The sequence below is a fragment of the Meriones unguiculatus genome, chromosome 11, assembly GCF_030254825.1.
Source record: "Meriones unguiculatus strain TT.TT164.6M chromosome 11, Bangor_MerUng_6.1, whole genome shotgun sequence".
Taxonomy (NCBI): domain Eukaryota; kingdom Metazoa; phylum Chordata; class Mammalia; order Rodentia; family Muridae; genus Meriones; species Meriones unguiculatus.
In genome coordinates this window covers 20,266,474-20,281,770 of record NC_083359.1, presented here as the reverse complement: position 1 = coordinate 20,281,770, position 15,297 = coordinate 20,266,474, and the positions used below count along the sequence as shown (strand labels likewise).

Sequence of the window (15,297 nt, the reverse complement as noted above, 5' to 3'; positions counted from 1 at the left end):
AGTCCCTCCCTTTGCGTAGGAAGGCTCATTTTGAGATTTAAACTCGGTCCTGTTCCTCTTCCCTGCATTTTTTTTTTTTTTTTTTTTTTTTTTTTTTTTTGAGACAGGGTTTCTCTGTGTAACAGCCCCTGCAGCCCTGGATGTCCTGGAACTCCTCACTGTGTAGACCAGGCTGGACTCCAACTCAAAGATCCACCCATTTCTGCTTCCCATACACGACCACCACCCAGGTCCTCTTCTTGCTTTTGCTCTCAAGACAAAAACCTCAAATGTGACAATGAGTCCTATAATCACAGAACTTGGGAAATGGAGGCTGGAAGATCAGGAGTTGGAGACTAACCTTGGTTACATTAAAAAAAAAAAAAAAAAAAAAAAAAAAAAAAAACGAAAGAAAGAAAAAAAAACCTAAATAAATCCCTGACGAGATACAGAGAGATCCTTCTTCTGCAAGCACAGGGCCGGTGTCTCACCCAGCTCTCTCTCTCTCTGAGTGTGGCAGGGGAGGCACTGTGTGTGCTGAGGACAGCTCCTTCGCCCTGGGACTCACTGCTAACCTCACTTCCCCTACTGGCCGTCTGCCCTACCAGGCATGATCATCTTCCTCCATTATAATCTTGCCAAGCTCCATGGGCCTCACCTCTCCAGCCCTGGGCAAGGTGGGCAGGTTCTGGCAGGGCAATGGCTAGATGAGCATCAAAGCATCCCTGTTTATGTAGTTAGATTTTTGTTTCTAGAGACAATCTTTAACTCTGTAAGCCAGTTCTGTACAGTTCAACCTGGTTTTGATCTTGAAGCAATCCTCTTTCCTAAGCTTCCCAGGTACTGAGATTTAAAAAACAAAACAAAACAAAAAACCCTTTTACTTATATATTTTTGTATATATATATATTTTTAAAAGATTTGTTTATGTATTTCATGTAATGGGTGTTTTGTCTGCTCGTACATCTGCACACCAGAAGGGCATTGGATCCCACGGGACTACAGTGATAGATGCTGTGAACTACCATGTGAGTGCTGGGGTTTGAACTGAGGAACTCTTAGCTGCTAAGCCATCCTTCCAGCCCTGCTTGTTTGTTTTCTCAAGACAAGGTTTCTCTGTGTAGCCCTGGCTGTGCTGGAACTCAAACTCAGAGATCTGCTTCTTCCTGTCTCCTGAGTGAACCACCATGGCCCAGCCCTTTAACTTATTCTTGGGCAATTGTGTGTGTGTGTGTGTGTGTGTGTGTGTGTGTGTGTGTGTGTAGGATTTCATGTAACCCAGCCTGGTCGTGAACTGTCTTTTAAATTTTTTTGTCTTTTTAAAAAAACGTACTTGGGTGTTTTGCTTGCTCATGTATGTATTCCGTGTGTGTGTGTGTGCAATGCTCTCAGAGGACGGAAGGGGACAGCTGATTGCCTTGTGAGTTTCCAGCGTGTGTTGGCAATCAAACCCTTTTCCTCTTACAGAAACTCTTCTGACAGTTGAGCTGTTAACTGCTGCCTGCACTCCGCACGTCACAGACCACACGTCACATCTTATAAGGCCATGCCTTCCAAACAAACAACTGAAAGGCAAATGTCAGAAAAATATATTTTTAGAAATATATGAATACCCATGATTCTTAATTTGCAGTATCTAGAGGTAGGACTAATATCAGAAATATGAAGCTACTACCGTGAGTGTATGTGTTCTTTTGAGGTGCCTGCCACATCTCCAATTGAACTAGATGAAAATCCCTGTGATTGCTGTTGCGACAGTCACGCGGACTGGGACATCTACAGGATGCTGTTCCCATTTATGACTGAAGGACACATCAAGTTTCACTTAAAGGCTAGTGAAGACATGCATGGATTTTATATTTCTCTTACCTCTGTTCTTGACTTCCACCAGGGCTGGGCGCCTGCACCACCTCCACGGCTTGTCCCAGAACATGGGCTGAGGCCTGTGATCATAACAGCTGCGTTCCCTACAGACTCTTAAGCCCGGCACTGGTCTGCACAGTGAATTACACTAGCCAGCCAGGGTTACATAGTGAGCCGCTGACTCTGAAAAAAGGAAGGGGTGTGCGTGTGTGAGTGTGTGTGAGTGTGTGTGTGTGTGTGTGTGTGTCGGTGAGTGTTTTCACTGTGTGGAAAGAGAGGAGAACAAAGGAAGAAAGGCCCACAGATGGGGCTTGGAAGGAAGGCAGGGTTTTTCTGGGCCCATATGGCTCCATTTTCCCTGGGTGGGTCTTTAGAACCTGACGCTGAACCTCAGATAAAGGTGTGTTCGGAGGTTCACCAGCTGCAAGGCAGCGCGAGGAGCCAGGAAACGTCCGGAGGGACTTTGGGTGGCAAGAAGGCCCAGATTAATTAATTACTACAAAGGCAAAGACAGTGGAAACTAGGCCAGGTGCCAGGCAACCGCTGCAGGTTTAACGGGAGAAGGCTACTGAGAGACATCAGCTCTGCCTAACCCCACGTCCTGTTCCTACAGAAGCCCCGCTCCCCATACGTCAGGGCCCTCCCTGGGCTTCCCTTATTCCTGCACCCCTCCTCCAAGGTGGCCATGGGATGGAGGAGGAGACTAAATGCGGTCACCTACAGCACCTCTCCTTCATACCCACTGTTTAAGACCTGTAGCGTTTTCCCTAAATCATCCCTTTTTAACCACGAACACATGAACACGCTTCTTTGTTTAGTTGATATTGGTGGTGAGTTCCACACCCCTCAGCCACAGCTCCATCTCTGGTATGCTGCTGCTGTTTGATTTTCAGATTTATCTGTGTGTGTTTGTGTGTGCATGTGCGTATGCGTGCGTGCATGCATTGAGCTTGGAGGTACCTGATCCCCAGAGAGCTGGAGTTACAGGCAGTTGTAAGCCAGCTGATATGGCTGCTGGGAACGTAACTCAGGTCCTCTGGAAGGGCAAGCAGTACTTTAAGCTTTTAACTACTGAGCCATCTCTTCAGCCTTACTGTTTTTAGGATGGTTCCACTGTCTAGCTCTACTTGGCTGAGAATTTTGAATTTTCTTTGTATATCAAGTTGACCCCAGACCTTTTTTTTTCGGGGGGAGAAGGGAATGACGGCTCACTGTGTCCCCATGGCCGGCCGCCTCGGCTGTTCAAGCGCTGGTATTAGAAGCCTGCACCACACCATAGCGGCTCCACTATTTGTTGTTGTTGTTTTTAACAAAATTAAGACTTTATGTGAGTAAAATGAAAACCTGCTATTCTTTGCAACACTAAGACTCCTGTGGAAACACAGTAACAAAATCCAGAACAGTTGCCTTCAGAACTCCAACAAGATCAGGTGTGGAAATCAGGCTGTAGCCTGCTCCAAGTCACTCCAAACTGTAAAAGACCGGCTTTCGGGCTGTGCCTTGCCTTCTGTGGCTCCCACCCCGTCCCTGCCCCCAAGATCTTATATGCAGCCTTGTCTGGATCAAGCTGGCCTAGACCTCATAAGCATCCTGCTGCCTTCTGGGTGTGGGCCAGTGCACCGTGCTCGCACGTGTCAACCATCACCACTTCTGCTTTTCCTGAAACCCCATGTGGGATCACATTCTCCCCCACCCCCTTCTGCCCTGCGATCATGAGGGATGGAACTCAGGCTCCGTAGCAGCAACCACTCCGTTCTTAGGTAGCTCCATTTTACAAAGTAGCGTTTGGTTCCATTTTGAATGTCGGTGACACCCAAGCTGGGAAGTCAAAGACATGGCGCTTCCAAAATGCATGTCCAGAGGCTGCCCTGGTCCAGCCAGCCCTTTCTCTGTGTGTCCAGTTCCTGGTTCCGCGGAGGACCTGGGGGACAAGTCCTTATCTGAAGGTGCAGACCAGCAATAAAGTCTCAGGCGGCCGCTGTACAAATCGGAGCCAGAGGCCCACCTTACCCTGCGGACCTGGTGCCCCTCTAAACTGCAGGTTGAGCCTGACTCCTGCCCACGGCGCCGGGAAGCTAGCTGGCTGGGCTCGGGAGTGTGCCCCACACCTACAAACAACGGCTCTGTTGCTCCCGAGAGCGGCCCATTGTCCTCGTTCCATGGAGTAGGAGCGCCTCCCCCGGTCCGCAGCATACCATCCGAGGTGCAGCAGAGAACGTCCTGAGGAGTGAGTGTTGGTGGGCGCAGGAGAGGGCATCGGACACTCCCGGCTAGCCAGCTAGCCAGAGACCACCTCAGCTCCGCCACAACGGGCCGCTCCCAAGACTAGACCGAGCTCCCGGTGGGGAGGAGGGCTGGAAGGGCTGGGTGTGGGGAGCTGCTCATGGGCTCTTCCCGAGAGGAGACTTGGGGGGCAGGCACCTCCGACCCCTGTCCCTGCCGCACGGTAGCTGACCCTCATTCATCACCACCGCAGCCTCGACTGCCCTGAGACGAGACCGCCTCTCCCTTAGGGCGCGCCATGCCATGCGCGCGCCACGGTCCCAAGGCGGGCCCGCCGGGATCCCGGGAGCTGGCCTCCTACCCCGCCCCTCGCGGTGCTCCCAGCGGCAGCGGGTGATGCGGCCCCTTTAAATCCCGGCCGCCCCGCCCTTCGCCGTCGACTCGGCGGCGGTCCCGGATCCAGCCGGGCCGCGGCTCTTGCCGCCTTGCCCCAACCCTGCCCCGGCCCCGGCCCCGGCCCAGCCTCCGAGCGAGGCCGCCAGCGCCGCGCGCGTCGCGGAGGAGCAGCCCGCACGGCTCCCTCCGGCTCGTCCCCATTCCCGCCCAGCCCGTAGCCGCCTCTCCCGGGCCCGCAGCGCCTCCGCGCTCCGGGGCCGGGGCCCCCGCCGCCTCCCGGCCCCCGCGCCCCGGCCCCGGTCCCGGTCCCCCGGGCCATGCGGCCTCGGCCCCGCCGGCGCCCGCCGCGCACCGGGGGAGATGAGGCTCCGCAATGGCACCTTCCTGACGCTGCTGCTCTTCTGCTTGTGCGCCTTCCTCTCGCTCTCTTGGTACGCGGCGCTCAGCGGCCAGAAAGGTGAGCCCCCACCCCGCCGCCGCGCCGCCGCCGCCCGCTCAGGCCTGCACCGGGAGCACCTGAGCCCCTCCCATCCTCGCCCCACTTGTTTGCTGCTGGTAGAACGAAATTCCCTGGTCCTGCCTGGCCGAGGGGAGCGAGCGGTTACCAGATCCCCGCCTCCGTGTGGCGCTCAGGACTGGCCTCTGCCCGCGGTTATCCCGTGCCCGGGGGTGGGCGCTCCCACTGGCAAGTTAAGGACTTACAGAGTTCCCACAGAGGGGCAGAGACACAAGGTCACCGAGGTAGTTGTAACCAGGCGGACCCACAGAACCTGGGGCGGGCTCTTGGATGAGAACGGGCACCGTGTTGTTGAGGCAGGTGAGGAGGTGATAGCCGAGGCGTCTGTCCTCCTGCCCCATCCGCTGCTGTGTTTTGCAGAGCCCTGCTCCTGTGATCGCTGCTCCCTGGGGGCACACAGCCTCCTCCATGGCTCCTGGCCCCGGGGTTTCTCTGGAGGGCCTCCTGAACAACTAGCTAGCCCAGAAACCCTGATACGTGATCACTCCGTGGGGTTTCCTTGACCCACCCCAGCTCCCCATACACCTCTGAGGCTTCGGCAGGCTGGCCAGTTCACACTATAGCCTCCAGGCCCGGTCGACACTATTGGGAATTGAGGGGCACAGGACCTAGCACTGCCAGGGGTCTTCCTGATCTGGGTGAAATGGTTTGAGCTGAGGAGCTCAGAGTCCATGATCCACCCAGCCTGAACACAGGAGGCTCTGGGAAAAGCTGCTTCCTTCCTTCCTGCCTTCTGGTCTTCCTGCCAGGCTGAGGCCCACTAGCCCTCTCCCTCCCTCAGGCAGGCTTTCTGTTCCTCAAGGTTATGCTAAATGGGTCTGGAGAAAGAGGCATGGGGCAAGTGCAACTCCAGCCACCAGGCTCCTTCCAGCCCAGCCCAGCCTTCTCCAGCACTTGTCCTGTTTTGGTAGAGGCCTTAACTGGTCTTGAGAGAATCAAAAGCCAGGAACTCTGAGGAGATATTCCCTAGGGCCCGGCACGGAGAGAACGTGTCGAGGGCTGAATGTGTAGAACTGGATGAGCCCTCAGGGGAGGTATGGCTGGGAAGAGTTCTCTGAAGGTCCAGTGTATCAGCTAGGAGGGTACATTTTGAGTCCTTGGGAGGGCGGCTATGAAAGGCTATGAAGGCTGTAGTGGAGCCATGGAATCCGTTTGTCCCATTGTGGGTACGGCCATTAGCCTGCATCTCATCCTCCCTTGGTAGTGGTTTCTCTGTGCTTCCCACAGCAGTCACATGTCCCCATCTGATGTCAGGATACCTCCTGAGGGAGTAACCAGGAGACTGGCATGCCGGGGGCCTGGGGAGCAAGAGAGCCAGAGAAGGGTAGGGTGCAGATGCAGAGTTCTTCCCCTGAGGGCCAAGCCCTGGAGCCTGTGGGCATGGACATGGACAGTAGCGGCGGGGCCCGCCCCTGTTTCCCAGGGTGTCCAGCAAGGCCAGGAGTCTAGAAATCAGGGCTCTGGACTGTGAACCTTTCTTATCCTTCCATGCAGACAACTCAGTAGCAAGCTCATGGTGAAGCCATGTCCAGCCAGCCATCCAGCTGCTAGATTGGAGCTGGTTTCCAGTTTGCAGCGGATACAGGGCTCAGGAGAGGAGGACCTGGTACTTAGGGGAAGAGCAGAAGAACCGGAAGGGAGGATGTAGGCAGAGAGCCAGAGAGGAAAGAGCCAGCAGGAACTGGGGTCACCCTAGAAGTCTGAGCTAAGAATGGGAAAGACTCAGACTGGGCCAGATGGATGTCGGGTTTAGGGCCCAGGTTCAAACCCAACCTTGGCTGTATGTGTTGAAGCAGCCAGACCTGCAGGGATCAGACTGTAGTTTCAGCCAAGCAGCTGCTGAGCTTGTAGCTCAGGGAGACAGATCCACACAGCCCTCAGGGTCCAGGCCCACCCTCTCACTGGACTGGATTACAGTGATGGGCCCTTGCTCTCCTGGAGTCCTTGGAGACTGCAAGACCTGGAGACAGGGTGGACACCTGCCACTCTCCACTTCTCCTTCCTGCCCTTTTGCAGGTTCATAGCAGACCTTTTTGCCTGGGCTTGACATTTCCCTATGGCCCTGAGTCTATTCTCCCTTCCCTAGGTACAAAGTACAAAGTTTATATCCCAGCTTGGCGCCGAAATCTGTTTTCTCTGCCGAGAGGGAGCCAGGTGGCATATTGCAGTTTGTGGACCTCAGGGCCTGTTAATTGCCGGCTTACAGGGCAGCACAGTTCCCACGACCACTATAGGTCCTTCCCTGAGGACAGCTCCATCCTGCTTCCCTGGGATAGGAAAGTGTGGATGGAAGCCGAAGCCCTCTGCTTCCCAGGAAGGCCTATTCCAACCTGCTCCACATGCCCAAAGAGACCAAGGAATCCCCAAGCCCTTATCACTCACCCATCTTACTATCCAGCCCACTAGAGATTTAGAGTGTCAGGATGGTCTAGTGAAGTCCCCTGCTTTAAGAACAACCCATGACCCAGCTCTGGTGGTGGAGGTGGTGGAGGTGGTGGCGGCGGCTGCGGCGGCACACACCTTTAATTCCAGCACTAAGGAGGCAGAGTCCAGTAGACATCTGAGTTTGAGGCCATCCTGGTCTACAGAGTAAGTTCCTGGACAGTCAGGGCCACACGGAAAAACCCTGTCTCAAAAAAACCAGAAAAAAAAGAAAAGAAAAAAAAAAAAGGAAAGAACAACCCATAGGAAGGTAGCCATATGGCCTGAGTTCCTGCATTTGAAGAGTACAAGGATAGAGAGGACAACCTCCCCACCCAAACACACAGCAGACTTGGCATAAGCCCACCAGGCTCTTATAGGGAGCAACAGCAGGCAGAAGGGGGCCAGAACAATATGGTGGGGCCGCTAAGGAAAGGGCCTGTGGGGCCCTGACAGCAGGATTGGTATGTGGGTGGCAGCCAGGCCCAGGAACCCAAGGGGCCCATTACCTGCTGGTAAACACACGGCACAGGCCTTAGGAGGAAGGGAGGCCAGGATAAGGGATCCAGCTGTGCCCAGGCCCGGATGGTCGGGATGATTTAGGGGAGTGCCACCCAAGACCTACCTGAGGCAGACTAATGCAGGCTGAACTTACTTCCTGAACACAGTCGGCCTGCTGGAAACATAAGCAAGAGCCAGATCAGTGTTAACTTCTTCCCCTGCTGCCTTCCACGGCTCCATCTCAGGGCTGCCTGGGGTACTGCCAGTGGCACAGGCTGCCCTTTTTAGCTTCACTGTGGGGGTGGGGGCAGGGACTTCCCATCCAGGCTGAGGGAGGCACCTGTCTGTCTAGGCCATTGTGAACTACCTCCCTGGCTGTCTCTGATGGCCCAGGCACCTCTAGTCCTCAACCAGATCAGCTGTTGGCTAGCCCAGTGCTGGGAGGGTGAGGTTGGGGCTGGGCTGTTCAAGGGGTCAGGTTTCCAGGGTAACCTGGCCCCTGAGCGCGGCTCTGAGTCTCACAGATCCTGTAACCTGACTCCCTCTTGTTCCCCCATCTGGGCTGTCCCTAAGCCTGGGTGTAGCCTGGGACCTTAGCCCTGGGTGAGACAGGGTATAAGATGGGGTGTGGGTGTGTGTTGCTCAGATAAGGGATGCCTCATTGGAATCCCTTCTGTCTCTCCCTGGCTTTGTCTCCAAACCTTTCTCTTTTCCTCTGCACCACTTACCTGTGACTTAAGTAGTACTTAGACCTCTGACTTGGCTGCTCCCAGGAGGAAGTGTGTCCTGAAGTGACTCAACTTGCCTTAAGCCTCACCTTTGGTTTATAGGCTATTGGGATAACTCACCCCAAGTCCTTATGGGGTTGTTTCCCCGCCAAGGATTTGGTGCCTGGGGATGGGAAGCGAGTTGGACAGGCTTCCTAGACTCAGAGACAAGGCCTCGAAGGCTAGGCCAGATGATGTGGGATTCAGGCAAAAGAAACGGCGTGTGCAGAAGCTAGACATTTGACAGAACAGAAGGGAGGTGTATGTGATAGCAAATGAAGAGGGCCAGCCAGCCAAAGGCCTTGAGTGCCCGGGCTGGCAGGACCTGCTGGCCCCTAGCCACCCAGTGCTGCTTTCCCGTCTTGCTGTTGATCCCTTCCAGACCAATGGGGCCAGGTGCTTCTCACCCTGGGGACTTGTCTCCACCCTCAGACAGCTCCACTCAGGGTCCCAGGTATTCCTGTACTGCTCGTATTTGGCCCCTGCTGCTGCTAGCTCTGGAGTACAGCCGAGGTTCTGACAGTTCCCCTTGGGGTGGCATGCACAGGTCTTTTGGGGATGGGGCTCCTGCCGTGGACTGTTTGAGCAGCCCCTGGGCTAGTCAGCTTCATCTGTTGACCTGAGCATGAGGGTGGACTGGGCTGGGGTGGGTGTGAGGTGGAAAAAGGCCAGTGAATGAGCAGTTAGTGACAGCCATGCTGGAGCAGCAGCCCCCCGCCCCTCCCCCCCGCAGGAACACATTGTGTGGGTCCTGCGCCCAGGCTCAGTGCTTAGGGCAAGAGTCAGAGGAGGCTGGCTGTGCCCAGAGGGCCGTAAGGATGGGGTTGTCTGCCATCCCAACCCTGAAGAGAGGGCAGGAGAGAAGTAAGGGCTCGGGGTCAGGCGCTCTTTTAAGAAGGGCTGTGTGTGTCCTTGTGCCATAAATTTGACTCTGCATCCCAGCAAGACTCCCGGCAAAGGGGCACAGACGGCCAAAGCAAGAGGGGACTTTGGGAGGCAGTGGTGAAGCTTCAATCAGGCTGTGCCAACCTGTGCTTAGGACTGGGAGGTGACCATACCCGCTTCCCACTTTATCCTGAACTCCCGTTGTATCCACATTGCAGAATAACTGGTTAAATGCGAATCCTCTTGCTGGGGGGGCGGAGGGGTTCAGCCCCAGGCCGAGCATCAGTGTAACTGCACATGAACTGGTTGGTAGGTGTCCCATGACAGCTGGGGGTGTGGCAGGCGCAGCCTTACAGGTGTGCCGTTGCACAGACAGGCGTCCAGTGATGACAGGCTGTGGGACTGGGTCTGGCAGGAAGCTGTTCCCTGGTGGTGTTAGCCCGCGCGTGTCCCCTCCCTCCTCACCTCCCCACCAGGTGACGTGGTAGACATTTACCAGCGCGAGTTTCTGGCGCTGCGAGACCGTTTGCACGCGGCCGAGCAGGAGAGCCTGAAGCGCTCCAAGGAGCTGAACCTGGTGCTGGAGGAGATCAAGAGGGCCGTGTCCGAGAGGCAGGCGCTGCGGGAAGGAGAAGGCAATCGCACCTGGGGCCGCCTAACAGGTGAGCTCCAGCGGGGTGGGGTGGCTGGAGGGAGGTCTGCTGAGCCGCGCTGTTCTCAGGCCCGGCAGAGCCTGACCCGACCCTCTCCCAACCACCCAGAGGATCCGCGACTGAGGCCGTGGAACGTCTCGCACAGGCACGCGCTTCATCTGCCCACCGTCTTCCATCACCTGCCGCACCTTCTGGCCAAGGAGAGCAGCCTGCAGCCCGCGGTTCGAGTGGGCCAGGGCCGCACCGGAGGTATGGGCGTGGCCCGGGAGGGGCGAGAGGCGGGCAGAGAGGCTGTCCCCAGAGCCCTGTCCGGTATCACCCCTCCGCGCCCCTGCAGTGTCCGTGGTGATGGGCATCCCCAGCGTGCGGCGCGAGGTGCACTCGTACCTGACGGACACGCTGCACTCGCTCATCTCGGAGCTGAGCCCGCAGGAGAAGGAAGACTCAGTCATCGTGGTGCTGATCGCCGAGGCGAGTGGCCCCGGACCTGGGGATACAAGAATATGGAGGGGAAGGCCCACAGTAGCAACGCGGGAGGCGTGGTGGGGGGACCACAATCCGAATTGCAGTCGTAAGTTTCATTCACAGAGCCAAGCGTGGTGACCCACCCTTTAATCCCAGCACTCAGGGAGGCAAAGGCTGGCGGGTCGCTGTGAGTTCGAAGCCACCGGCCTGGCCTACAAAGCCAGTCCAGGATCAGGGCAGCCAAGGCTATACAGAGAAGCCCTGTCTCAGAAAACAAAAACAAAAAAATTATTCACAAATGCATCTAAACAGAAAGTTAAAAAAAAAAAAAAAAATGCAGCTTTGCGCCCCCTTGTGGCGGAATTAGATATCTGGTTCCCATCACACCACACCCCTGACACTGGCCAAGTGACCACAGCCAGGCCCAGCCCCCATCTCTCCCGGCACCCGGGACATCTGAAACTCGCCCTCCTGCCCCTCCCCCTCCCAGACCATTTGGGGTGGTAGCTAAGAGGGGTGTACTTGGTCTTCCCACAGACTGACCCACAGTACACATCGGCAGTGACAGAGAACATCAAGGCCTTGTGAGTACCGGCTACTGGGAAAGGTTGCTGGAGGGAGGGCAGCCGGTACCTGCCTCCCCTACGAGGACAGGCTGCTTTGTGTGGGGAGGGGCTTCCCTTCTCTGTTAAAGCGGGGAAAGTGTGTGAGGGCCTTGGCCTTTCTGGGGCCCAGTGCTTCAAGAGGCTGGTGGAGGAGGGCCCTCTGCTTCGAGAGGCCTTAGAGGCTGGCCAGGAGCACTCTCCAGCGGGCTGCACACCTACTGGGCCTTCCCCCCACCTAGGTTCCCCACAGAGATCCATTCTGGGCTCCTGGAAGTCATCTCCCCTTCCCCTCACTTCTACCCTGACTTCACCCGCCTTCGAGAGTCTTTTGGCGACCCCAAGGAGAGAGTCAGGTACGGTGGTCCCAGCAGTCTGTTGGTGCCGGGTGCCAACCACGCTTTGTCTCCTTGGCAGACAGTGTCTGATGGGGGTGGGGTGGGGAGTGGGCAGGGTGGGTCCTCCCGCCTCGGTGGCTTCTCTGTGGTAGCCCCAGGTGGCCGTTCTCTGCTTCTGAGGCTCCTACCCCTGGCCTGTAGGTGGAGGACCAAACAGAACCTCGATTACTGCTTCCTCATGATGTATGCGCAGTCCAAAGGCATTTACTACGTGCAGGTCAGCGAGAATCATTTACCCTGCCTACCCCGAACCCTCTTTGACCCGAGTCGCTGGCCTTGCCCTGCGGCCCACCCTTGGGTGAGGGATCCGCTTCTTCCCTTTGCTGGTCCTGAGTCCCCACTCCTGTCTGTCCCTCCCCGTGCAGCTGGAGGATGACATTGTGGCCAAGCCCAACTACTTGAGCACGATGAAGAACTTTGCCCTGCAGCAGCCCTCTGAGGACTGGATGATCCTGGAGTTCTCCCAGCTGGGCTTTATCGGTAGGCTGGGCTGTACCTGCTAGCCAGATGATGACCCCAAAGTCCTACTGTGCCATTCCACCTACCATCTCCCAGCCCCAGTACCTTGCTAGCGAGCCTTGCTGGAAGTGCCCTCTGTCTGAGGACGTTCCAGGGGCCCGAAGTCTGCCCACAAGGTTTGCAGTGAGACACTCCCCATGGCCCCCACGGGAATGAAGAAATAGGGTTTAGCAGTACTTCCCGCTCAGGGCCTGTTCCCTGACTCCTGCCCTCAGGGAAGATGTTCAAGTCACTGGATCTGAGCCTGATTGTGGAATTCATCCTTATGTTCTACCGAGACAAGCCTATCGACTGGCTCCTGGACCACATCCTGTGGGTGAAAGTCTGCAACCCTGAGAAGGATGCGGTGAGCAGGGGACACTTGGAACCAGCTCAGGGAAGGCGGGGCCCTCGGCTGCCAGCTCATACTGTGTTCCTGGAGAGGACACCGCTGGCTGAGGAAATAGCCCCGTTTTCCTAAGGAAAGCTCCCCATCTTTGGTGTCTGCGCTGAGCTGAACCCTAAGCCACCTGTCTGCTTGCAGAAACATTGCGACAGGCAGAAGGCCAACCTCCGGATCCGCTTCAAGCCGTCCCTCTTCCAGCACGTGGGCACTCACTCCTCACTGGCGGGCAAGATCCAGAAGCTGAAGGTGGGGTGTGCCGCCGCGTTTGCACAAAGCACGGCGGAGGCGAGGCTGGAGGGTGGCCCTCATGCCTGCTGTTGCTCCCTAGGATAAAGACTTTGGAAAGCACGCTCTGCGGAAGGAACACGTGAACCCGCCAGCAGAGGTGAGCACAAGCCTCAAGACGTACCAGCATTTCACCCTGGAGAAGGCCTACTTGCGAGAGGATTTCTTCTGGGCCTTCACCCCTGCTGCCGGAGACTTCATCCGCTTCCGCTTCTTCCAGCCACTGCGCCTTGAGCGGTCAGTGCCCCCTGGGGAGGGGACAGGGTGGACACCAGTTAGAGGCCTCAGCACATATTGCTGGGTCTATAGGTACCCATTTATAATCCCCATCCACCCCCATCATCCTCCGACCCCACCATGTCTAGTTTCCTCATTGAAAAGCATTACCCGTACTAGTACTTCCTGCCCTTGTAAGGACTAAGGCAGGGACATCCTTAGGTACTCAGTAACACCCATCACCATAGTCTCAGGGTAACGCCCTGGTGCCCCGCACAGCCCATGGATTGTCCAAGATGGGGCCTAACCTCCCCTAGTACCTGGAGGCCCGCCTAGGCTATTTCTGGCACGGGCTTGGCCTTCCGCTCTGCTGGGCCTGGGCAGTACCTCACCTTTACAGCCGCTCACCGGCCTGCTTGGCGCCCGTAGGTTCTTCTTTCGAAGCGGGAACATTGAGCACCCGGAAGATAAGCTCTTCAACACTTCTGTGGAGGTGCTGCCCTTTGATGTGAGTACAGTTGGGTGTGGGTGGGAGCTAAGGGCGCCCCCTTCTGGCCAGCGGCTCCAGCCCTAATGCTTTGCCCTCAGAATCCCCAGTCAGAGAAGGAGGCTCTTCAGGAGGGCCGCTCGGCCACCCTCCGGTACCCTAGGAGCCCTGATGGCTACCTCCAGATCGGTGAGTAGGGCAGGACTTGTGTGGGCCGGACTTTGGGGTGTGGCTTCTGTGTTCACCCCTGGTCACTGTACTCCGCAGGCTCCTTCTACAAGGGTGTAGCGGAAGGGGAAGTGGACCCTGCCTTTGGCCCGCTCGAAGCGCTGCGCCTCTCCATCCAGACTGACTCTCCTGTGTGGGTCATTTTGAGTGAGGTGAGATCGGCTGGGTGCGGGGATGGGACGAACCAGCTAGACCCTAAGAAGCCCCAAGGCTCCCTCCCCCCCCACCCCCCCCACCCCCGCTCATCCTGAGCCTGACTCTTCCAGATCTTTCTGAAAAAGGCGGACTAAGTGGAAGGCATCCAAGGGTGCTCTGTGGCCTGCTCTGGAGCCCACAGTTCTGAGGGTGTTGCTACCGCCGCCGCCGCTGCTGTCGCTGTCCCAGAGGACCAGGCATGTCCACCCCACCTGGAGGGTTCTGCCTGGCAGGCGGCTTGGGCTGGCCTGGGGTCCACCGCTGGCCCGGAGGCCCCAGAAGCTGGTGCTGCCCCTGCCCGCCGGGCCGCGGGAGAGGCAGGCGGCTCCCACACTGTGCCTGAGGGCCGGCCTGCTGCCGCCCAAAAAGAACTGAACAGAGCTGTTTGCCCCTGGCCGGTCATCTTCAGCCAGGCCGTTAGAAGAGCTTTTTCTTGGGTGCCGCTGTGTGCGGCGCAAACACTGGAATGCATACACTACTTTATGTGCTGTGTTTTTTATTCTTGGATACATTTGATTTTTTCACGTAAGTTCGCATATACTTCTATAAGAGCGTGACTTGTAATAAAGGGTTAATGAAGTTTTGTGCCTCATACGTGAATGTTCCCAGTTCTGGCCAGGCATGTGTATGTCTGCCTGCCTGTATTTGGCCTCTCTTCATGGTTCCCCCCAAACCTGCTGGGGGTGGGGATTTGGGGCGACTGGCAGGCTACTCGGTAAAAGTGACTTGGACCCCTGTCATGCCAAGGACTGAGTCCAGACCCCCATTACCATGTCAGGTGTCCTGGTGCTCAACACAACCTTATGCCCACTTAGCAGGAAGGTCTTGGCCACTGAGTCAGGGGCTTTCATCCACTCGAAGTTGTGCCTACCTATCTTACAGGAATCCCCGTCCAGAGTGTCCCCCATCTTCTTGGGCTGGCATCACATTACCCACCCCAACCATTGCACAGACCCGAGCCCCCGAGTGCCTCAGGGGGAGAGTGTCCTCCAACCTTTGTCATTGCCCCCCACTTAGTCCTTAGTGTCTTCCTCCTTCCTCCTCCTCTTGTCTCATATAATAGGATCTTGGTATGGGAGTTGGGGTACTGTTAGAGAGGGACTGAGACTGACGGGGGGTCCTGGAACTCACTGTAGCCCAAACTGGCCTTGTATTTATGCCTCAGCTTCCCAAACACTTGGGATCACAACTGTGAACCACAACACCTGGTTATGCTGTGATCCTCCCTAAAATAAATGGGCCATTCCTACCCACTTCAGGGCCTTTTCACACGTTGTCTGAGAAGCGTTATCCCTGGCCAGATAGGTTAAGA

At 56.5% G+C, this 15,297-nt stretch overlaps 1 protein-coding gene across 1 annotated transcript; it reads left to right on the top strand.

Moving 5' to 3' along the window:
- The first annotated feature begins 4,497 nt into the window (after positions 1-4,497).
- Positions 4,498-14,565, top strand: Mgat4b (alpha-1,3-mannosyl-glycoprotein 4-beta-N-acetylglucosaminyltransferase B). The gene is made up of 15 exons (XM_021651740.2): positions 4,498-4,918; positions 10,029-10,214; positions 10,314-10,454; positions 10,543-10,676; positions 11,208-11,254; positions 11,515-11,628; positions 11,812-11,887; positions 12,036-12,150; positions 12,405-12,535; positions 12,713-12,820; positions 12,903-13,096; positions 13,505-13,583; positions 13,664-13,751; positions 13,830-13,942; positions 14,057-14,565. Exons 1-15 carry the CDS (start codon positions 4,822-4,824, stop codon positions 14,078-14,080), a joined length of 1,647 nt encoding a protein of 548 aa, XP_021507415.1. The 5' UTR covers positions 4,498-4,821; the 3' UTR covers positions 14,081-14,565.
- The last annotated feature ends 732 nt before the right edge of the window (positions 14,566-15,297 follow it).